We start from the raw sequence: 19,799 nt of genomic DNA, 5'->3' as shown, positions 1-19,799 counted from the left end.
GAATCGCATTCCTTAAACACATCAGAGAACAATCAATCACTGCAACAAGCCTCGAGAGAAAACAAAAGTATTTCACATATGTATAAGCTTGAATAAGATTTAATTCAGTTTGTTTTTTATTTAATTCGTATTCTACTCAAATTAATATTTGCTTTTTCTTTTTCAAATTCATCGTACTTTATGGTGTGTTAAAGGATACAAATGATCGTTGATAATAAAACATAAATGGCCACAATGTATAGAAACTATAGCTAAGATTTGGCAGCTTACACCGCTCTGGCAAGTTTTGCATTAAATGAAATATTATATGTAGGGAATTTGAAAAATTCCGTTTTTGGTTTCAGCGAAACTAATTTATCAGTACTTATGTGTTAAGATCTTTGGGTTAATTCATTTGGTTGAATTTTCTATTCAAACTCATTTGGGTTAGGTTAAATTCAATGGTAAAAACTAAGAAAGCATATTTTCGCTATGGCACTGTAGCTGACGCTATCACTTACTCTCCCTTTTCCCCATTCTCTATATATCTATTTATATAGAAATGGGTGCTGTCTACTACTACTGTCTGTCTACTGTCTACTTTTGTTTCATATACATGGTTGCAATCTTATCAAGTATGGTATCAACAGAGAGCAGGTCCTCGTTAAACTTCTTCATGATTGGTGCTGGCACAATCCATTTAAGAAACTCTTCCACATTCAGACGCAGTCGCTTCAGCGGTGTCATAGTTGGATCGTCGTGTGACGGTCGTTGTGCCAATTTCAAGGAAGCAATTATCACGTTGTCAATTAAACGCTTCTCATATCCCAGCTGTCGTAGCTTCTGTGCCGAGCTTATCTTCTTTAGCACCACAGCTATGTTGAAGCGAATGCTAGTCAGCACCTGTGCATCTGCACTTTGACTTTCGTTGAGCTCGTCGTAGGGCTGGCATTTGGGACACTGCTCAGCATGCGCCTGCAGCTCTATTTTGATTTTAAAGAAATCATGGCACCCCAGGCACATATAGGGCTTGTGCTGTTTATGGATCTTCTTCATATGATTCTTGAGATGCGCCAGCTGAGAGAAGGCCACCTCATCCACGCACAGTTGACAGCGAAAGGGCTTCTCTCCTGTATGCTTGCGTATGTGCAGCTTCAGCACGCTGGAGTGTGCAAAGGTCTGTTGACAGATCTGTAAGTTACATGGAGTAAGTGGAGTGCGTCTTATTTTATTTTTATTTTACTCTCACCTGGCACTGATAAGGTCGCTCACCAGTGTGCATGCGCATATGAACATTGTACTGAGATTTTTGTGTGAAATATGAATTGCACACTTCGCAGACGTGCGTCTTGACTACCGCATGCTTCTGCATATGTGTGGCAAGATCCTCATCGGGATCAATGATCTTGTGGCAAATCTGGCATTCAAAGTGGCTGAGCTTGTGGTGATCTTGGTTGATATGAGCGCGCAGCGCCATCTCATTGACAAATTGATTTTCGCATATGGCGCATTTGTGATCCAAACCCTGCTCATGGCGGTCCATGTGCACGCGTAGATTGGCATTCGTCGAAAAGCTGGCAGAACATTTGGTGCAGTTGAACTGTTGTATGCTTGTCTTGTGATGCGAGACCATGTGTTGTTGGAGCTAGAAGAATGTGGATAAAATTATAAGCTGCTCATTCAAAATAGTAATTTAAGAAGAACTCACCTGACCACCTCGAGCAAAGCGTTTCTCACACAAGGCGCAGGGATAGGGTTTCTCTCCCGAATGAAGACGCATGTGCAGCCTGAGGCGCTCCTTTAGGGCAAAGGACTTGGGGCATTGTGTACAAGCGAATTGCTTCTTATGCTCGTGAGCCGTGGTTATATGATTCTTAAGATTCACTGCTTGCCGATAACACTTGCCGCATACAGTGCATTTATGCGGCCGTTCGTCTGAATGGATAAGCATGTGGCGCTCTAAATCGGTCTTGCCACCAAACTCTTTGGAGCAATGGTTACAAACGTGCTGCTTGCGTCGTGTGGCTTCCGATTTACGCACCGATTTCTTCAACTCTGGCTGTATATAGTCCGTATCTGAAGAGTCCTGATCCGCTTCTGCATCGACATCTTCAACCCAACAAAGTTCCTGCAGGCTATGAACGCTTGTCTTGCGTCGCTTCTTTGGCAATAGTGATACAGTGGGTGAGGAATCGCGGGCCGCCGGCGGCGATGATAGCGAAATACCGCTATCTGTGAGCAAAGAGACGGCATCCTCCTTGGAGAGACTGCGACGACTGCGTACCATGCTGAGTTAGTTTTTAATAGTTGCAGAGCTTGCTGCACCCAACACCAGCTGCTTATTTAGTTGGGTAGGGGGTTGGGTTAATGTTTCTACTATATTTATATTTTTGGATTTATTATTATAGTTATTATGTTCTTTGGTTATTGTTTTTTACTAATTTAGCTTAAGGAGATATTCCCAAACACCTTGGATTGTTTTAGCGATTTGGTTTTAGCTTCGCTGTAAGAAAAATTTAAAAGCTATTATTTATTTTTTAGCTTGCAATGCCACGTTCTAAGTAACACACACAACACAAAACAGTCCCCAAAAACAAAAAACGAATACAATAAGAAATATTTCAGCTGTGTCCACCGAACTCTTGAAACTGACGCTGACGATAAGAATAGTTTAAATAGAGCGGCCAACTGAGTAGAGGTAAAGATACACTGAGAAAAAGGCAAACATGCATATTTTTATAAATACTAAAAAAAAAAGAAAACTAACAATGAAATCACACACAAATGTATACCAATAAACTTTAAATTAAAATTTTTAATTTCTCTCAGTGCAATTGTACTTAGTACACTATTGCTTTATCAGCAAGAAATTCTAGGTATGAATGTGAGTAAACACCTATTTGATAACTTACAGTCGCAATCCTGACAAGTTGCTTAGTTTGTTTTCTCAATCTTTTGTTCAGAATGAAATAGCAAGCACTGATAAGAGCACAAATCGGGCAATAACTGATAAGGTCCAGATAAATGATTACATGCGTGTGCGTGTATAATGTACGAAGTAACTTTTTTCACTTTAAAACTTTCTGCTGCTGTCGTTGTTGAGAACTTCTAATGAAATGGCATATCAAAGAAGGAAAAAGTGCACGGGAAACAAAGAAAACTGTAAAAATCAAGAACAGAAACAAACGAAGACGTCAATGACGACCCTGGGAACAGTTAGCGCGAAATTCATACACACATATTGTATGTATGTATATACATATGTAGTGTAGGTCTGTACTTGTGTGTTTTTGTTTATTAACCATCTGGCGACCAGATTGCTGGAGATTTACAGACCTTTGGCGACGCTTCACTGGCAACACCGACGCCCAGCGCACGAGCCCATTGGCCAGAGTTAGAACAGTCAATGCTAAAGGGCACGCGGTTGGGACTGCAGTAATTCACACAGCTGCACGTTACGCAAATGAAGCGTAAAAAGAAAATGAAAACACTGTTGAAAAGCGAATTATGAAGCGCGAAACCAAACCCAAAGTTTAACTGTAACTGTTGCAGCCCCGCCAGCTACAGCCACAATTCCCCTTGCCCGTGACCGTACAGAAGCCAGCGATTAATTGAAATGAAAGAGAACGTTGAAAAAGCACGAACGACAGTGAAAACTGACAAAAGGTGTGTGCTTATGCTTGTGCGTGCCAATGATTTATGCGGCAACAAAAAAGATATACAAAAAAACGAGAAAGAATCTTTTGGAATGAGCACAACATGACGGCGTAATTACAGGGCGCCGGAAAAGGGGTATAAGAGGTCAAACATTGAAGTCTTTTGTTTTTCATTAAGTCTTACAAAAAAGGGTGAGCGCGTTATTAAGTAACCAACACCAATTGCAATGTTAACTTTTAATACGATTTAAAACTAACCAACACCAATATCAGTTCTATTCAATCAGAAAAAAACTATGAAGTCAACTTACCCTCAGCTTGCGCTGCCTGCAAAACAAACCACACAACTGAATCACACTCACACAGAGATAGAGATACACCCAAAAACAAACAATCATTTTTACAGCACATTTCTTAGCATTTTCTTTTACCTTGAGTGATTGCACAAACTACATTTTCCGAACGCTAATCAATTCTTACTTTGGGTCGTTCTTTTTATTAGTGCACCACATTTCACAGTTTTTTCATTTTATTATTGTACTTTCTTGCAAGAACTGAAATTATCGATTTTTTTGGTATCGATACTTCGAAAATATGCCAATTTGGAGTAGATTCCTATATTTAGCATTTAACGTTATTACTTATTATGAATTTACTTGTGCCTATTAAATATATATATGTTTATGAAAAGTTTGCAACGTATTTATTTATCGATGCCTAGGTGTATTATATGCAACCCTATTTGTTGTCGGTAAGCGTAAGCTAGCTCAAGTGAACCAACTTCCGTTTGTTGCCTCAATTTTTAAAATGAACTGCAACAATTTTAGTAAAATTCTGTTATTATATTATGCTTTGTGTATGCAGACAAAGCTAAAACTACAAACAATGATATATCCAAATATATAAGTTGTATATATTTTTCAAAATGCCAGGCGTTTCATTAATAGGTACATGGTCTGATCCACCTCGAAGCCGTGCAAGTTGTTAGCATCACCCTGCAGCCTCATCAGAAGTCCTCCGAATGAAACGTATGCCGACAGCCGGGAAGAGGACGACTCGTTGTGAGCTTCGTCTCCTTCAATGCGATAGATTTTGCCAAACATGACGTATTCAAAGCTATCGGCGCGTGATCCCTCTGTATCCATTGGATTGTATTCCCCGCTATCTGGGCACCCATCCTCTCTGAGGGTTGTGGCCAGCACTAGGCGGAATTTGTCTCCTAGCTCCATAGGATAGAGCCATGAGTTAATGTCCAGTATGAGGTCCATTTTGAAGGATTCTGACTCACAGTGAAGGCGGGAGACACGATCGAATTTTTTACCTTCTGGATCCATATCCTTGACGTTGAATATGTCCTCAAATAATACCCCAGCCATTTTGGCTAAAAATATGATAAACAAATTATTTAATTTATTGTACAGCGTTATTCTCACCGCCAAAAATTTACCTTGTGTATAGAAATCTTTATTTGTTAATTTTGGGAGCAACCTAGTACTTTTTGTATTTATACAACCCTATATTAATAGTTTGATATTTAACTCCTATTAATTTATTCACACAACAGCAAATTATTTAATAATTTTAACAATGTTTTGCTTCAGCGTGCTACCGCTGCAGGGATGAAGAAGAGTTGTATCATTTTGTTCAGAGCCAAATCAAATGAATGGCTCTTGGAACTTGTTCCCCTGATAATGAATCAGTATTTTTACTAGCTTATTATTAGCGCTACCAGACCTTTAAAAATTAGTCAGGTTTTAAAATTCGTATTTGATTTTATTCATACCAAAGGCTTACTATATATTCTGCGTTTGATCAGAATATCGAATGACCTATCCCTCTTAATTTATAGATAATAATTCAACCTAAAGTGAATTGTGAAACACGGGCGGGCCTTCTCTTTAATGGAGCGTTTACAACTAAACGCTGTGGCCGGAAGGGGATCCGACGATCCGAAAAAGGCAGTGTCAATTGCGTAGCGGGAAACACAGCTTTGTTGGCGTTGATAATCTGTGCTGGTCTGCGTTGCGGGAGAGTTATTAATTTGGCAGGCCTGCGTTGTGCTTGCACTGGACGAATCACTTGACGGAAAGCCGCGAAGCGCTGAACTAACGGCAGTACCAATTGTGCTTGTGGTCGTAGACTTGCAAGATTTACAAGCGATTCACTTGTAGAAGAACTCTGCGGTGGCAGATATGTTTCCGAAACATTAACCTGTTCGGTGGGAGGCCCATAGGTATTATCGGGTGGACCATATACTTCGTCGGGGGGGCCGTAAACTTCATCCGGCGGTCCGTACACTTCGTCTGGCGGTCCATATGTCAAATCAGGCTCTGGGTAATTTGCAGCCTGCTCCGTTGGCAATTCAAATGGCGGATCAGGCGTTAATCCTGCTGGAGGATATGGCGCCGCTTCCTGTTGCTGTAGTACGGGTCCCGGAAAACGCAAGCGAGCTGCGTTTACTTGAATACTTAAAACCGAACAAATGGCAAATATTAAACCACAAGCACCAATCATTTTGATGTCAAAACATGAACTGCAATTGAGTTTCGACCACTGCTGCCTATAAATACCAACACCCAGCAATAACCTTCATAGGTTTTACTGTGCAAGCTGCCCAAAACTTTACACAAGGTCGGAATCGAACACCGCGATGACTTATACGGCAAACCCAAGCCATGGATTACGTGCCCAAAAGCAATGTAAGTCGAAAATATTGCAGTCATTGTGAGTGACTCAATTTTATTGATAACATTTACATTTAAGTAGTTAATAGATCTACCAATTTCGGTGTAACACCAGGCGCTGAGGTACAGGCTGTTGGCGGCGTCGTCCTTGTGGGAAGCGTTGATAGATTCTGGCTGATTTGCCAGATTCTGGTTGATCGAGCGTCGTAGAGACGGCAATGACGCTGCCATCATCGGACACTTGTACAAGTACATCCTCCTCATCCGGTGAAGGCACTAGCTTTGCATCACTAGGTGGCAAATCCTCCTCTTCTGTGGCAGGAATGTCGTCTGTTTCTGGCTGTGGTACTTCAGCGTCACCGGATAGTGGTGGTCCATATGTGTTATCCGGTGGCAAATAACTTACTTCTGGCTGAGCTGTTGAGCTGGGCAGTTCAAATGGGACTTCTGGTGTAATTCCTGCCTCCGGATAACCCGTGGGTGAAGGATTTGGTGGCTCGGCTTGCACTTGACGTGCCAGTCCTCGACGTGGCACAAACCTTTGCTGCAGTGCATCAGCAGTGGCCAGCAGTGTGAATGCTAACAGAAAAAGGACAGCACCAGCTTTAATCATCTTTACTTCTGGTTGATAAATGTGTGGAATTACCCAAAGACTCTGCTTATTTATACACGGCTTCCGCTACTTGTTCTCTATATTATTTATGCTTGTCACTTGATTTTAGGCCTCTTATGTACATTCACATGTATGTATTATGTATTTACATAAGTAGTTGCTTTTCCTGTCCGCTCGGCGCGGCTTTGATTATGTTGACTCGACCGATCACGGCCTCTGATTTTCGCTTTAACGCTGGCTACGTGACCTTTTTCCCAATTTCGGAGTCCAATGTTATCCAGTTCCAAGCACCGGCCATTATTATTGATCATTAATACGCTGTCTACGATTGCTCCTATGGGCTAGTGGTCTAAGCAATTGTTTTTTTTTTACAATTATTAATAATTATTTATGATAAGCTAAGGTACTTCTACTAAATTTTATGGCTTTTATTTGCATATCTACACATGTTGTGACCTTGGAATAGCGCCCATTAACCTGAGTTCTTCACTAGGTCAACAATAATAATATATACAAATGCGTAAAATGAGAATTACTTTCATTGAATTTTTATTGTAAATAAGTAAGTACGCAGTTAAAATTTTAATTACTTTAATCTATTGTTGATTAATTAGCATTTCACCAAAATGTATATTGCTTACGAAAATTTAATTCGACAAAAGGCACTTTGAATTTGGAAAATTGATATTATGCAAGGTATCTAATCTTCTTTACTAAAAGAACTTACTCTTAACTTCCAAGTTTTCGGTTTATTTAGGTCTACTTGGTAAAAGACAATATATTAAGACAAGCTATGCACAGAAATGCCTCTTGGTTTCCATGATATTGATCAAAATAATGATAACTGTTTTATAAAAATGTCATTCAAATAAAATAATAAATTAATTTAAATAGTAACTAAGTCAGTTACTTTGTTAAAAATATGTACTTTACACTTAACTATGTATTTAAAAAAAATGATAATTTGATGATGATGATTTTACAAGACTTAAATTTTCGTTTTAGGTAACAAAATATATGTATATAGTTTATTCAGCAGATTCGTAATAATTTCATTAGACACTCATAATATCATTCAAGATTTTCAACAAATTAAATACTATAGACTAGCACGGGCCTTGATCGTATGATCTGAGCACTGCGCAGCTTCTCAGACCCTGGGCGACGGCTACGAAGTCCTTGCTGCTGGATTAATCGGGCCGGAAGAGGCTCAGACGCTGGATTGGCATCTACGGGAGCAATGTCCTGATCAGCTGCAGGATCCGCTGGCGGGCCATAGGTGTTATCAGGCTCGGCTGGTGGACCGTAAGTATTGTCGGGCTCCGCTGGGGGACCGTAAGTATTATCGGGCTCAGCTGGTGGTCCGTAAGTCAAATCTGGTTGGGCTTCGGTCTCTGTCGGCAGGTCAAAAGCAATGGAGGGCGTAACACCGGCAGGAGGATAAGGAGCAGAGGCGGGAGTCGGAACAATGTCCGCGACAGGGTCAGCGCCATCTGTCGGTGTTGCTGCTGCAACCTCCTGGCGAGCGAACTGGAAACGCGATCCAGCCCGCACTCTCGCTGGCTCTGCCAGAGCACAGACTGCTACGCCAGCTAGGATAAGCACGGTTACGTTCAATTTGAAAGCCATGTTGAACTGCAGATGGATGATGTTAGAGTGTTGATTTTGTTAACGGTTCGCACGGCTTTTATACACAGCATAGACAATAATTTGGCAATCGCAATTGGTGCTACGAAGGACAGCACCCTTTAGATTGCATCTACCTGCACGCGCAATGACTTCATACGTGACAATATTTAGTCAAGGGCCCATGTTTAACCCATAACCAAAGACCATTAAGTCATTTTGGACACACAACCACTTTGAACTTCGTTAAAGCCCAGCCGTTTCACAGTGGTGCAAACAAATTTGAAAAGCACTAAAACTGATTATAATTTGCAATATATGTATGTATGCCATATTTTTTTGACCGTCATTTTATATAGTTCTTAATCTTTCAATAAATTTTTATAGATTTATAAAATATATTTTGGAATAAGGTACATGATGTGTAGGTATTATTTTGAATTATCTTTCAATTAGATAGAAGCTACCAATAGTATGTTATAAAAGAACGTGGAATATTTCCTAGCTCTCTTTTTGTAGATGCTGAAAGTTTAAGCAATATTTAAGCTTAAATTTTCTATATAGAGAGCAACGGCAAACGTCTGGCCTTCCTTAGTTTTCCACCAAATGTCAAAACTATAATGCCAAAACGTGTCCCAGTCAAAAATATTTTTGAGTCCCACATGTAAAATCTACTGATGCTATATAGTCTGTTCTAACTTTATTGTGCTCTCAGCACTGAGGCCTATTATTAATACCTAACACGTGATAAGGGTTTTCCCAATCCTTGCAATAAATGTTGAGTCTGAGCAATCCAATATGCAAGCAAACATTAAATTTTAAAATACCTTTGGCTTGCCTTAAAAAGTTTCTTAAAACTATTCTTTTACTATCGGACTCCCTTTAGTCAATATAGAATAAATAAACTAATAAATATTAACTACCTAGGAATATTTTGTAAATTGAATTGCTTCGAATATAATTTCACACATGTTAATTCTTATTATACCACTGTGCGCCGCCTAATTATCACATGGGCTTCTTCAAACTTTTTTGAAGTGGCTATCAAATTGTAGACTGTTTTATATGCAAAGCGCAACGGTGGGGTTTAGAATTGCTATAAGCCGCGGCCATCGGAACACAGCGAGTATAAAAGTAATAGCTCCATATACAATCCGCAACAAAGTGTCACAGTCACTGATACTATCATGATGCGTTACCAACTGATTAGCTCGCTGCTGCTGCTGCTCGTTGCCAGCTTGGTGGCCAATACTGGAGCTGAGGTGTCACGTCGTGTGCGGTACAATCGTCAGCGTGTGGCCTTTGCAAGACAGGAGGCATTGCCGACACCATATCCCTCGGCGGACGAATTGAAACCCGAGGAGCCCGCACTTATCTACGGCCCGCCACCCTCCACCAACGTGGATGAGCTGCCCGCCGAAGAGGACCCAGAAACAAATAAATTCCAACCTGAAACCGAGGAGTCTGAGATCGAGGCTTTGGACGCGGACGCCAACTCAGTGGAGACGACCACTTCATCTGCTCGCTTGCGCCTGCTCAGCAACCGCCAACGCCTAAGCCGACTGCAGCGATTTTCTGCTAAGCCTCAACGTACCGCACGCCTGGAAGAGGTGGCAGCCGCAGTACCAGCCACTCCTGTAACTGTTGCCCAGCCGGCTGTGCTTCCCCAGTTGTATTATGTGGGTGCTCAACAACCCTACGTAGTTGCCTACAATGGACTGCCTCAGCAGCTGACGTGGTAAACAGGTTGAATGGATAAGATGTTTTGTTTACATCATAATAATTTTCTGATCACCCAAAGCTTGAGTTATTAAATAAAATTAGAAACTAAAATAAAAGTCTTTTTATGTTCGAATGTTTCTCCGATCGCAGGCTCAATAATATTTAGAGACTATATTCGGTTTCCAGGTTTGCTATATCGGGAGCAAATCGCCCATTTTAACATTGGAAAATTTCAAAACCATTGATACATTTTGTATTATTTAAGTCGTAGCAATAACTATCATGGGTCCTACAGAAATCTCTTAGGTGCCTAATTCTCTAAAATCAGATATTTTTTGTAGGGAATATTCAGTCATAATAATAAGAAAAAAAAGTATCTTAAAATTTTAGGCGCACCTGCTGTCTATATTAAAAATTTAATATGGAATAATACCTAATTTAATTATCTGATCTTTCTGAAACCCGTCGACCCATGACAAAACCTTTTTATTTCATTTATTTAAAATATTCTGTTAAATATTGCGGGAAAAAATTAAAAAGTGAAATAAAAGCATTTTTACTCGGGTATTTGAGCGCCTACATAAGAAAATTGATTGGTCTAGTTCTTATAGCCTCTGAGTTTTCGTTGCTTATATTATATTATCCAGACGGACGGACGGACATGGCTGTATCGATTCAGTTTGTCTTGCTGATCACGAATCACTCATTGTGTCTGACACGCTTCCTTCTCCCTGTTACATACATTGGCACAACTTTATAATATCTTATAGATATAATTAACTGAACTAGATAGAAAAATGTATGAAAGAAATTGTATGTTAACTAATTTATATTGAACGCGCCTTGCAGAAGCAACAACTTTTAATAGCTCCCATTCGATTATTATTTATATTAGAAAATATTTGTGCAAAAAAAATATGCAAATATAATAACATAATAAACTGTACTATTATAAATACCCGCAAGCGAAATATAATTAAAAAATAACAAAAAATTCCGTTATGTGTATGGTTATTTTCAACTTAAGCCGTGTACCGTCTGCTCTCGTATAATTTTTGGGAATACACTCACATTTAGTTATTAGTGAAAGGAATGACATCTTGAATTTTTTCAAATTAAGATATTAAAGCTTATTGTTTCCTGCTCAATTAACACTGATGAAATATAAACTTAAGGAAAAATCATTTGCATAATTCACTTAAAGCTATAAATATGCATATAATATATATTTTTTGCGTCTGGATAACATGTAATGAAATGAAACCACAACTGCAATCTCATTATATTAAGAAAATTAACATTTAATTGCTTGTGACTTTGGTATTTCCGAATTCGTGATTTTCGCGTCAATATCAATGAATATATGTAATATGCGGGTACATACCCGCTGATGTATAGTAGTATTTTCGCTGATAAACATCTACTAAATATATGTGTTTGTTGTATAGTAACTTAAAAAAAAACTTGAATGCTTAATATGTATGTATGTGTATGCTGATTAGCCGGCAAAGAAAGATCCCCGTGTTTCGAGTGCGCCCACATTTGGCTTCGAGTTGTTCCTTAGTGCCTCAATAGCCTGATAGTTGAGAAACCAGAATGGTTGGTTATCCGCCGGCAGTTGGCTTATATGATTTACAAGATTCCGATCACCATGTGCGTCGATGGGCAGCGCATTGCCACTAGGCATGGGATTTACATTACTGCTCGAACTGCTGCTAAAGATGACACTCGGTGTGGAAGCTGATCCTGATGCAATAGTTGACGTTGGTGCTGCTGGTTCTGGTTCAGCAAAGCGATTTACCACTGAGGTTGGCTCAGCACTGTTGCTAATGGGGAAAACTAGTGGCACACCCATAGGCGGCTTTTGTACTGCTCCGTAGGCTAGGGTAACAATTTGCGACTGCTGAGGAACTGTGTCTTCGCCAAATCTAGAGGCAATCGCTACGCCTGCGTTGTTCTCCACGGCGGTATTCTTGGTGCCTTGATATTTATCCTTCTGGTTGAGGCCGTCTGGCGGGCGAGATCCCGCAAAGGAGGGACGCTGCGCCTGGGCGAGCTCCAGCAGCGCCATACAGGTCAAAATATAATACTTGTTCAACATCTTGGCTAACAATTTCCACAGCGTTATGCACGTCACGTTGCTCAATTACGACTGAGAGTCGACAGCAGTGCAAATGTTTTATATATATAAGCTCCACACGTTGCTGAGCGTTCAACAGATTCAGCTGGAGCTAGCGCTGGGCTTATCGCTTGTGACAGCGGGTGAGGCTCTCAGTGACCTCTCAATAAGAGACATCTTGGTTGAGAGACCGCTGGGAGCATTTGCTATGCAAATTTTTGCTTAAAATTTAAATTGAAATTTGGATTTAATAGAAATATCAGCGAGAGTAATTTAACTTCGTTGCAACGCAATTACTGAAGCTTGTTTGCTTGCGGTTAGGGAGTTACCCAGGTGGCTGTAGATAATCTGGTTCGTCATCAGTTTCTTATTTTATGACGCTTAAGCGTGCGTCTTGGAACCGGTTTTGGTTTCTCCCTCCAGCCCCATACCTTTCCATGCCCCCGGGCTACTGTTTACTTATCAATTGTTGTCGGGAGCAGCAAGCCCCGATCACTGTGATTCATCGGACAGGGAGACAAACAGACAGACGGACTGTCAACAATTTAAAAGCATTGGTTGTTTTGGCATTAATCCCAAACAATTTATTTGTCATTTGCTTACAGTCAAAACTTGTGTGTTAGTGTGAGTGTGTGTGAACATTATTGATCGCATGTAGATTTTCATGGGTTTGAGTCAAGCTGTTGCAGCGCTCGCATGGAGCAGGAATCTAGGCTCGTCTGACGGCGCTAAGCTTGGCAGGACGACGATTTGCTTGTAACTGGGCACGACGATAGTTGGCCGCACGCCTGGCGGCCACAAGACGCGCCTGCTCGGTGGGGACGTCTGCGGCAGCGGGCAAATCGTTGCCAGCTGCGTCGGGTGGGCCATAAACCTCATCGGGCATGAACTCTGGGGGTCCATAGACGGCATCGGGCGTTGGCTCTGCAGCGGCTGCCTCATCGAATGGTACCTCTGGCTTCAGCTCATCCGCCGAAGGGTAGGGAGTGACAGCCGCCTCCGCGTCCGCTGGCGCAACTTCCTGGCGCGCGAAAGTACGAGAGCGTGTACGGAACAAGCGCTGCTGCTGATAACGCTGGCGCTGATTCTGAGACTGCGCCTCGCTGAGAGCCAACAGGCAAAGGACAATGCCGAAGAGCATTATTTGAAGCTTGGACATTTTGCAGGATTTGGTGTACGGATGTGTATGTGGTGCTAAGAAGATTGCGCTGACAACTGTTGCCATTGGCAGCAATGCGGTGCTCTTTTATAGTTAGGACCGAAAGCTAGTTGACAATGCGTCGCATGTTGGCCACATGCTCCATGCTCTATGCCCATGCCTGAGTTAGGGAATCCTTATTTGGCGCACGCTCTGACGTTGTCTGCACTATTCAGAGTGCCAGATCGGTAGCTTTATGAGCAAGCGACGTGACAAGAAAGAAGTAGCAGCAGTGCTGTATTATTTAATTTTATAGTTCCGCCATTAATCAGTCCAAAATCGGTGCGTCCAATTCCAGCGGCATTAGTCCTAAAGACGGCCTGATTGACTTATGCTGAAACCCATAAATAAACCCCTTGTAACAGTCTTTTAGTACCACTTTGGGTCAACTTTACATACTAGAGTCAGCCTCAATTTGAATTGCCGTGATTTAATTCGATCTGCAATTATATTAAAATAAGAACTTTTAGCATTTCCCATTCATATTTTCTGCAAGAGTTGAAGAAAAATTTGATAGAAATTTTTTTGATTTACACCATTGAAGACTACGCCATGTAATATGAATCTGGATTTAACTTTTGGACTTGCAAGTAATATAAATTACATTAGGTTTTATTATCATTGTTATTCTTTGGAATTATTATTCAATTGAGAAACTCATGGACAAAAATTTGAAAATTGGATTCTATAGTAAGCTAATTCTTCTTTAGGCTTAGTGTCCATTGTGTTATTGAAAAATTATTAGCTTCAATAAATTATATTTTATTTTTAAGCTAATGTGAATAATAACAATTATAAATTACCTTTGCACATATTTGTTTGTATTTTCGAAGTAGGTCTATTCGATAAAATAGCTTTGGGACGCCCTTGGAGACTCATGCTGCAGTCGCTGCTCGCATAAATATCGCTCATAAGTGTTTAATAAAATTCTAATACTCGGGTCTCCTCGCTTTAGTCAATGCAATTGACAACAAGTTTCGCTTTCAATTACGACTGACCAGACTGTGGATATTGATTTGCTTATCACGTACGAAACGCATTTAAGTTTCATAGAACATGACGATTGGAACGTGGTGGACGCAGATACGCTGGCCAACACCAGAAGCGAGCACAGGCGCAACAAGCAAATACAAATAAATCATTTAATGTAATAACCGAGCGCCCAATAAGTCTCAATGAAACGGAGGAACCGACTCTCGCTTTCATTGGCAGCAGCCACGACTCGCATTCGCGCTCGGACTTGGACTCGGACTCAGCGCTAGAGTCAGACCTTAGACAACCTCAGACAACGAGAACAGTGTATAAAAACGGGAGGCGCATCCGATACGCAAAACAGTTGGCACATATCGGGCGACTTAAATGTATTCACTTAGAATTCACTGGCAATTGCCGCTATTGCTCTGCCTCTGGGCATCTAACAGTATTGGGGCACGTCAGATACGCATCAATCGCTATGCGGCCAGCGTGCAGGAGGATGATGTGCAGCAGGCGGTGAGTCGAGAAGTAGCGCCCATACCCACACCTTATCCGCCAGCTGGCCGACCGCAGGGACGTGCTTTCTGGTTACCGGGGGAAGCAAGTGAGAATGAGGGCTCTGGATTAGATCAACTCACAACGACAACGGAATCACCCTTTGATAGTGAAATAACCAGCACCACAGATGTACTAGGACTGAGCACCACAACCACGATCGACTTAATGGACAGCACCACAACTACAACAGCGCCCGTGGAACCGCGTTCTGGTCGTGCTTTTGTCAAGGCACCATATCCCGCTGCCGGCTATCGGCCTAGTCGTGCCTTCTTCCTGCCCACAGAGCTCAAGGCGTTGGAGCAGCAGCTGACAGCACGCAATTCATCGGTTGATGCAGCCGTTCCAAATAATAATTCAAATCATCCCGTCTGTGGTGTCAGTACAAATCCTCTTAAGCCCACCCCGGAGCCCGGCTATAAGGCCGAGCCTGATGCCGAAAGTGTTGTGATCAGTGAACCAGCTGTGGTGATTGTTAGACCGCCTGGTGACCGCATGGTTCCAGTAGCCATACCTCTGCGATCCCAGCGACTCATAACAGCGCCCAGACGACAAGGATTTACCTATACTACTCATGTGGAGCAGCGCTGGTGAGAAGGATATGCTCGGATACTATTATTTTTTTAATTTTACAGATAATAGTAAACTATTTACATACTTTTTATTAAACTATATTTTATAAAACATTTACTCGTTTACCGTCTTTTTTCGTCTCAAAATTATGCATTTTTTTATCTATTTTACTTTTTTTATGGACTGAGCATCTTCAATTTAAATATATGCTTGAAAAATAATTAAATATTCTATTAAAGCTTAGTCTTTTTAACATTTAAGCATATGTTGGAGAATAAGTGTAATTTAAATATTGTACATGAGTGTGCACTTGTTGGCTTTAGTGCTTAGAAATGCACTATAGTTGAGAGTAGGAGAAGACTCTGCTAGTTTGGTCATAAAGGTCAAGAGAGATAGAGACGGCGATATGTTCGGCAAACTACTAATGATAGGCAGCACTGAGCTTGTTTGTCTCTTTCTCTATTCAGAATCAAAATTTTTTTTGTTTTTTTAATGTAAGTTTAATTCAGTTTCCGTTCATGGAACAAATTCAGTTTCCAGATTGCGAGCGTCGTCGAAGCAAGCTGAACTACATATTTTGGCCTACATATGTTGACACATAACTTCTGGTGAATTTTCTAAGCAATAATTTATTGTGGCTCAATCAATTATTATTTATTATATTTATCAATATTATTATTTATTAATTCCTTTCGAATAAAAGTGTGTCTTGAATTATTAAAATCAAACTGCTGGGAACTGAAAGTGCTGCCCTATATATATATATTGATAAGATTACACAAATGTACCATGATAAGCCTTTACATTTTTCGCATAATAGCGATGTACACTAATAAAATGATGTTTCTAATAGAAATTATTTAAAACGTTTTTAAATAGTTTTTATTGAAATTGAATTTGAAAGGAACTCATGGAGCAAACTAAACAACTTACACTATTTTGCTATACAAATTAAAATTTTATTTTAATTTGATTTATAGCACACCAACAATTTAGAAATAAAAAGTTATGCTGCTCAATCTTGTTTCTAGAAAATCGGCCGCTTCAAAATTACTATAGCATAAACAATGAATTATATAGTTGATGTATTTCATTTAATTAAATTTATGATGTATCTTACCCGTGTGGTATGCCTTTCTGTAAGTCCCACCAACCATTTTTGAATTTTGGACAAACCCAGAAACTCATCTTTTCGCTAATACGCATCATATCGCCAGCATTGCCAAAATATTTGCCAAGAGACTTCAGACGATACTCTTCATCTTTTGATCCGACAATAAAGTGGTCATATCTGGCGAAATGGGTCTCGTCTTCATAATCAACAATGTGAATATATAGCTCATGTCGCTGATTTACTGTTAGTCTATGCAGTTTGTCCAGTCCAAGCCAAAAATCTCGTTGTATTTCACCAAATCCCTCAACATAGCTGCTCATGTCCTTCTCAAAGTCCACACTGCCATCAACCCGACGTAGCATAACAATCCAGCCCGGTCCCGCTATATTATCATTATAGGTAACCAAGAAGGGCTTGATATCAGGCAATTCCATTATTCTTAATGAGCACATAAGGCCATTAATTAGAATAGTGTGTTCATTGATTAAATTGTCTTTAATCTTTAATTTCATATTGAGGTTTGCGATATTTTCCTCGTGAATGGCAATTTGCCTACTGCTTTCATCTATTATAGCCTCTGATTCTTTTAATTTTGTTTCCAAAAACGCTATCTTAGCATCTTTTTCAGTAAGGCCGTCGGACAATTCAGACAACTTAGTCCGTAGCTGATTTACCTCATGATCTCTGGTTTTCAATAAACTTGTAAATTCATCAACTTCTTTTTTTGTTACGAACGAATTTTCCAACATCTCTCGCATTGCTTTCAGACAACTGGTGTTGCTGTTTTTCGTGTTTTCACCAACACAATTGTCGGGTATGGTTTCAAACGAGTTATCCATAGCACACGATATAACAAAATTAAATAGAAGTATCTTGCGGGAGAACACAAATTGAACTGTGTGAACAGAACTGCACTTAAGAACTAAAATCGCAGCTGGCAGTTAATACGTTGATTAGATATCGCATATGCTTACTATTAATCAAGCGATATGTGTCTGCGTCATTCTAGTACATACCCACTATCTTAAAATATTATTTGATTATACTATTTGACTTGTATACTAACATAGTTCTTGAGTAGATATGAAGCTATCACGTCATCGAGTTGTTTCAGCTTACTTATCAATAAAGTTATCTTGCATTAATTAGCATGTGTTTTTTTTTTTTTTTTGTTTTTTAATAATTAGACAGAGCTAGAGGGTAGTGTTTATATATTTGACTTACGGATGTGCAAAGTATTAGCTATGGAACGTGCCTAGCATGCATTAACATCCCATGAGTGGTAATTTCGACATTGAATTGCAACTGGTCAGTCTGGCCTTACCCTTGCCCTGCTCCAAGAGCGTTCAGCTGATTGCTTATTTTTATTTTGCTTCATAGCTTGTGATTTTCGAGGGAGTGCATTGAACTCATCAGAACTTTTTATATTGCTATGAATAAAATTATTTATAATTTGTTTATAGTTATGGGTTAGCTTTATACATAATAACAAAAAATTCTGGTATTATTTTCTATATTTTATTTAAAAGCTTTTTGGCTATCGATTTAAAAATATTTCTCGTAGTTGAAGAGATAACAAAATAAAAAGTATTTCAACATAAAATCTTAATGCAAATTATGCAAATAGTTGACACGGGTAGGCACAATCTCCACGGAATGTACCACTGGCTGGGAGTGCACATCGCTGTCAATGTGCGTAAAGGAGCCCAGTTGCAATTCATCGTGTGTCGCAAAGGATGATAGATCCAGCTCCAAATCACTGCTGCCATCAACTAGCACATAATCCAACTCTGGCTGCACCAGAGTTAAATCAACGGTCACGTAATTGTTAGCAACATGTTGCGGTTGCTCGGCAATCGAAATTGTAGTGGCATTGTCTGTGGCGACGGCTACGGCCACGTTGGGCTCGGGCAATTCCTGCGCAGCTGTTGTTGCATTTATTGCAAACAGCTTTGTGGTGGCTGCTATGCGATCGCTGCCCTGATCTGTCATTGTTGTTGTTTCAGTCAGCTCCGTTGTGGTGCCATCCTGCAAAGTGGACAAGGTCGTGGTGGGTACACTAGCTTCAGCACTGCCAGCATTGGCTGCCTCATTCTCGTCTTGTTCCTCTAGCTGTTGCTCCGCGTCAGCGGGCCGCTTGGCTGGCGTGCTTAGCAGCAGCAGATCGGCTGATTTTGCCTGAGGCCTAATAGGAACTTCAGGTCCACCAAACTGATCTTCAATTACATCTGAGTTGACTGCACGCTCAATTTTTGCTAATCCAATCTGAACGCTTACGCTTGCCTCCTGGTCAGGACTCACCGCAATCGTGTGTAAAGTCTCTCCAATTGTGGTGCTTTCTTCTGGCTTTACTGTAGTACTGTACCACTCCTGAGTGGTTGTTGTAGCCTCTGCCTCCTGGCGTATCACAGCCGTGTGCACTGTTGCCAAGCAGAGTAGCAGTGCCGCATAGATCGCAAATCTTTTCCACATTTTTTATGCTTGTCCGTTTGTTAGCAACTAAACGCTGACATTTTCCCAGCGCACATATTTATACATCGCCGAACTGCTTCCAATGGCCCTGGGCCTCCAATTCGGTAAACTGCTTCCGCAGGCTGATCCAAGCCGGAAGTATTGTTTTACACATATGTGTATGTGTTTTTGTGGGTGCTGGTGGTGGCTGTTGGACAGTGTCACAAACGTGGTCATCGTGTTATCGTTCGTTACACTCTAAGCCGACCCATCGAGCGCCACGATGGTCACAGATGGTCATTCCCAAGATCGCATTCTCGAACATACTCGTCAGCACAATATGCTATATGCAAAGCTCTATATACTATTCATTAATCGAGTTATTCCAGATGGCTATGCAGGTCACGCACAAAGCGTGAATTTGAGTTTGTTGCTTTAATACAAATTTATAAAATTTGAAACTTATGAATAAATAATTATAGTAAATCACACACTAGGCTACTAATTTTATAGAATACTTTCCAGTTTGGTCCC

General features: G+C 40.5%; 11 protein-coding genes across 12 annotated transcripts; 2 read left to right on the top strand and 9 right to left on the bottom strand.

The window, feature by feature from the left end:
• Positions 1–94: 94 nt before the first annotated feature.
• Positions 95–4,155, bottom strand: LOC108601035 (zinc finger protein OZF). Of its 2 annotated transcripts, none has more exons than XM_017988914.2 (4): positions 4,067–4,155; positions 1,688–2,482; positions 1,229–1,624; positions 95–1,170 (listed from the first exon to the last, which is right to left on the bottom strand). In XM_017988914.2, the coding sequence occupies exons 2-4, from the start codon at positions 2,264–2,266 to the stop codon at positions 577–579; spliced, it is 1,569 nt and encodes a 522-aa protein (XP_017844403.1). In that variant the 5' UTR covers positions 2,267–2,482; positions 4,067–4,155; the 3' UTR covers positions 95–576. The 2 variants fall into 2 exon arrangements, with proteins under 2 accessions (XP_017844403.1, XP_017844404.1); XM_017988915.2 differs by having other exon boundaries at positions 3,947–4,135.
• Positions 4,156–4,463: 308 nt separating this feature from the next.
• On the bottom strand, positions 4,464–5,247 carry LOC108599258 (DNA-directed RNA polymerases I, II, and III subunit RPABC3). The gene is made up of 2 exons (XM_017986054.2): positions 5,083–5,247; positions 4,464–5,016 (listed from the first exon to the last, which is right to left on the bottom strand). Exon 2 carries the CDS (start codon positions 5,009–5,011, stop codon positions 4,556–4,558), a length of 456 nt encoding a protein of 151 aa, XP_017841543.1. The 5' UTR covers positions 5,012–5,016; positions 5,083–5,247; the 3' UTR covers positions 4,464–4,555.
• Positions 5,248–5,492: 245 nt separating this feature from the next.
• Positions 5,493–6,149, bottom strand: LOC117134801 (pollen-specific leucine-rich repeat extensin-like protein 2). The gene has a single exon (XM_033293727.1). The coding sequence runs from the start codon at positions 6,147–6,149 to the stop codon at positions 5,493–5,495; it is 657 nt and encodes a 218-aa protein (XP_033149618.1).
• Positions 6,150–6,410: 261 nt separating this feature from the next.
• Positions 6,411–7,190, bottom strand: LOC108599410. Its single transcript, XM_017986220.2, has one exon. The coding sequence runs from the start codon at positions 6,930–6,932 to the stop codon at positions 6,411–6,413; it is 522 nt and encodes a 173-aa protein (XP_017841709.1). The 5' UTR covers positions 6,933–7,190.
• A 758-nt stretch (positions 7,191–7,948) lies between these two features.
• LOC108599281 (mucin-7) lies at positions 7,949–8,776 on the bottom strand. The gene has a single exon (XM_017986079.2). It carries the CDS (start codon positions 8,559–8,561, stop codon positions 8,025–8,027), a length of 537 nt encoding a protein of 178 aa, XP_017841568.2. The 5' UTR covers positions 8,562–8,776; the 3' UTR covers positions 7,949–8,024.
• Positions 8,777–9,639: 863 nt separating this feature from the next.
• On the top strand, positions 9,640–10,340 carry LOC108598340. The gene has a single exon (XM_017984958.2). It carries the CDS (start codon positions 9,746–9,748, stop codon positions 10,298–10,300), a length of 555 nt encoding a protein of 184 aa, XP_017840447.2. The 5' UTR covers positions 9,640–9,745; the 3' UTR covers positions 10,301–10,340.
• A 1,198-nt stretch (positions 10,341–11,538) lies between these two features.
• Positions 11,539–12,440, bottom strand: LOC108598946. Its single transcript, XM_017985716.2, has one exon. It carries the CDS (start codon positions 12,379–12,381, stop codon positions 11,779–11,781), a length of 603 nt encoding a protein of 200 aa, XP_017841205.1. The 5' UTR covers positions 12,382–12,440; the 3' UTR covers positions 11,539–11,778.
• Positions 12,441–12,962: 522 nt separating this feature from the next.
• On the bottom strand, positions 12,963–13,986 carry LOC108599035. Its single transcript, XM_017985815.2, has one exon. The coding sequence runs from the start codon at positions 13,622–13,624 to the stop codon at positions 13,109–13,111; it is 516 nt and encodes a 171-aa protein (XP_017841304.1). The 5' UTR covers positions 13,625–13,986; the 3' UTR covers positions 12,963–13,108.
• A 937-nt stretch (positions 13,987–14,923) lies between these two features.
• LOC108599111 lies at positions 14,924–15,744 on the top strand. The gene has a single exon (XM_017985900.2). The coding sequence runs from the start codon at positions 14,957–14,959 to the stop codon at positions 15,719–15,721; it is 765 nt and encodes a 254-aa protein (XP_017841389.2). The 5' UTR covers positions 14,924–14,956; the 3' UTR covers positions 15,722–15,744.
• A 1,072-nt stretch (positions 15,745–16,816) lies between these two features.
• LOC108599003 (ficolin-1) lies at positions 16,817–17,248 on the bottom strand. Its single transcript, XM_033293726.1, has one exon. The coding sequence runs from the start codon at positions 17,246–17,248 to the stop codon at positions 16,817–16,819; it is 432 nt and encodes a 143-aa protein (XP_033149617.1).
• A 1,119-nt stretch (positions 17,249–18,367) lies between these two features.
• On the bottom strand, positions 18,368–19,677 carry LOC108599004. The gene has a single exon (XM_017985780.2). The coding sequence runs from the start codon at positions 19,284–19,286 to the stop codon at positions 18,420–18,422; it is 867 nt and encodes a 288-aa protein (XP_017841269.1). The 5' UTR covers positions 19,287–19,677; the 3' UTR covers positions 18,368–18,419.
• Positions 19,678–19,799: the final 122 nt, after the last annotated feature.

Source organism: Drosophila busckii, chromosome 3L (assembly GCF_011750605.1).
Source record: "Drosophila busckii strain San Diego stock center, stock number 13000-0081.31 chromosome 3L, ASM1175060v1, whole genome shotgun sequence".
NCBI classification, from domain to species: domain Eukaryota; kingdom Metazoa; phylum Arthropoda; class Insecta; order Diptera; family Drosophilidae; genus Drosophila; species Drosophila busckii.
Note: the sequence above shows the minus strand (reverse complement) of the source record. Positions and strands in the feature narration are given on the sequence as shown.

What these genes read in the sequence shown, in the direction of transcription:
- LOC108601035 (XM_017988914.2), bottom strand. Translation starts at nt 2,266, where the DNA reads ATGGTACGCAGTCGTCGCAGTCTCTCCAAGGAGGATGCCGTCTCTTTG. An exon ending in GCTTTGCTCGAGGTGGTCAG is followed by an intron (nt 1,625 to 1,687) that starts GTGAGTTCTTCT and finishes ACATTCTTCTAG; the next exon opens with CTCCAACAACACATGGTCTC. An exon ending in AGCGACCTTATCAGTGCCAG is followed by an intron (nt 1,171 to 1,228) that starts GTGAGAGTAAAA and finishes TGTAACTTACAG; the next exon opens with ATCTGTCAACAGACCTTTGC.
- LOC108599258 (XM_017986054.2), bottom strand. Translation starts at nt 5,011, where the DNA reads ATGGCTGGGGTATTATTTGAGGACATATTCAACGTCAAGGATATGGAT.
- LOC117134801 (XM_033293727.1), bottom strand. Translation starts at nt 6,149, where the DNA reads ATGATTGGTGCTTGTGGTTTAATATTTGCCATTTGTTCGGTTTTAAGT.
- LOC108599410 (XM_017986220.2), bottom strand. Translation starts at nt 6,932, where the DNA reads ATGATTAAAGCTGGTGCTGTCCTTTTTCTGTTAGCATTCACACTGCTG.
- LOC108599281 (XM_017986079.2), bottom strand. Translation starts at nt 8,561, where the DNA reads ATGGCTTTCAAATTGAACGTAACCGTGCTTATCCTAGCTGGCGTAGCA.
- LOC108598340 (XM_017984958.2), top strand. Translation starts at nt 9,746, where the DNA reads ATGATGCGTTACCAACTGATTAGCTCGCTGCTGCTGCTGCTCGTTGCC.
- LOC108598946 (XM_017985716.2), bottom strand. Translation starts at nt 12,381, where the DNA reads ATGTTGAACAAGTATTATATTTTGACCTGTATGGCGCTGCTGGAGCTC.
- LOC108599035 (XM_017985815.2), bottom strand. Translation starts at nt 13,624, where the DNA reads ATGGCAACAGTTGTCAGCGCAATCTTCTTAGCACCACATACACATCCG.
- LOC108599111 (XM_017985900.2), top strand. Translation starts at nt 14,957, where the DNA reads ATGTATTCACTTAGAATTCACTGGCAATTGCCGCTATTGCTCTGCCTC.
- LOC108599003 (XM_033293726.1), bottom strand. Translation starts at nt 17,248, where the DNA reads ATGGAATTGCCTGATATCAAGCCCTTCTTGGTTACCTATAATGATAAT.
- LOC108599004 (XM_017985780.2), bottom strand. Translation starts at nt 19,286, where the DNA reads ATGTGGAAAAGATTTGCGATCTATGCGGCACTGCTACTCTGCTTGGCA.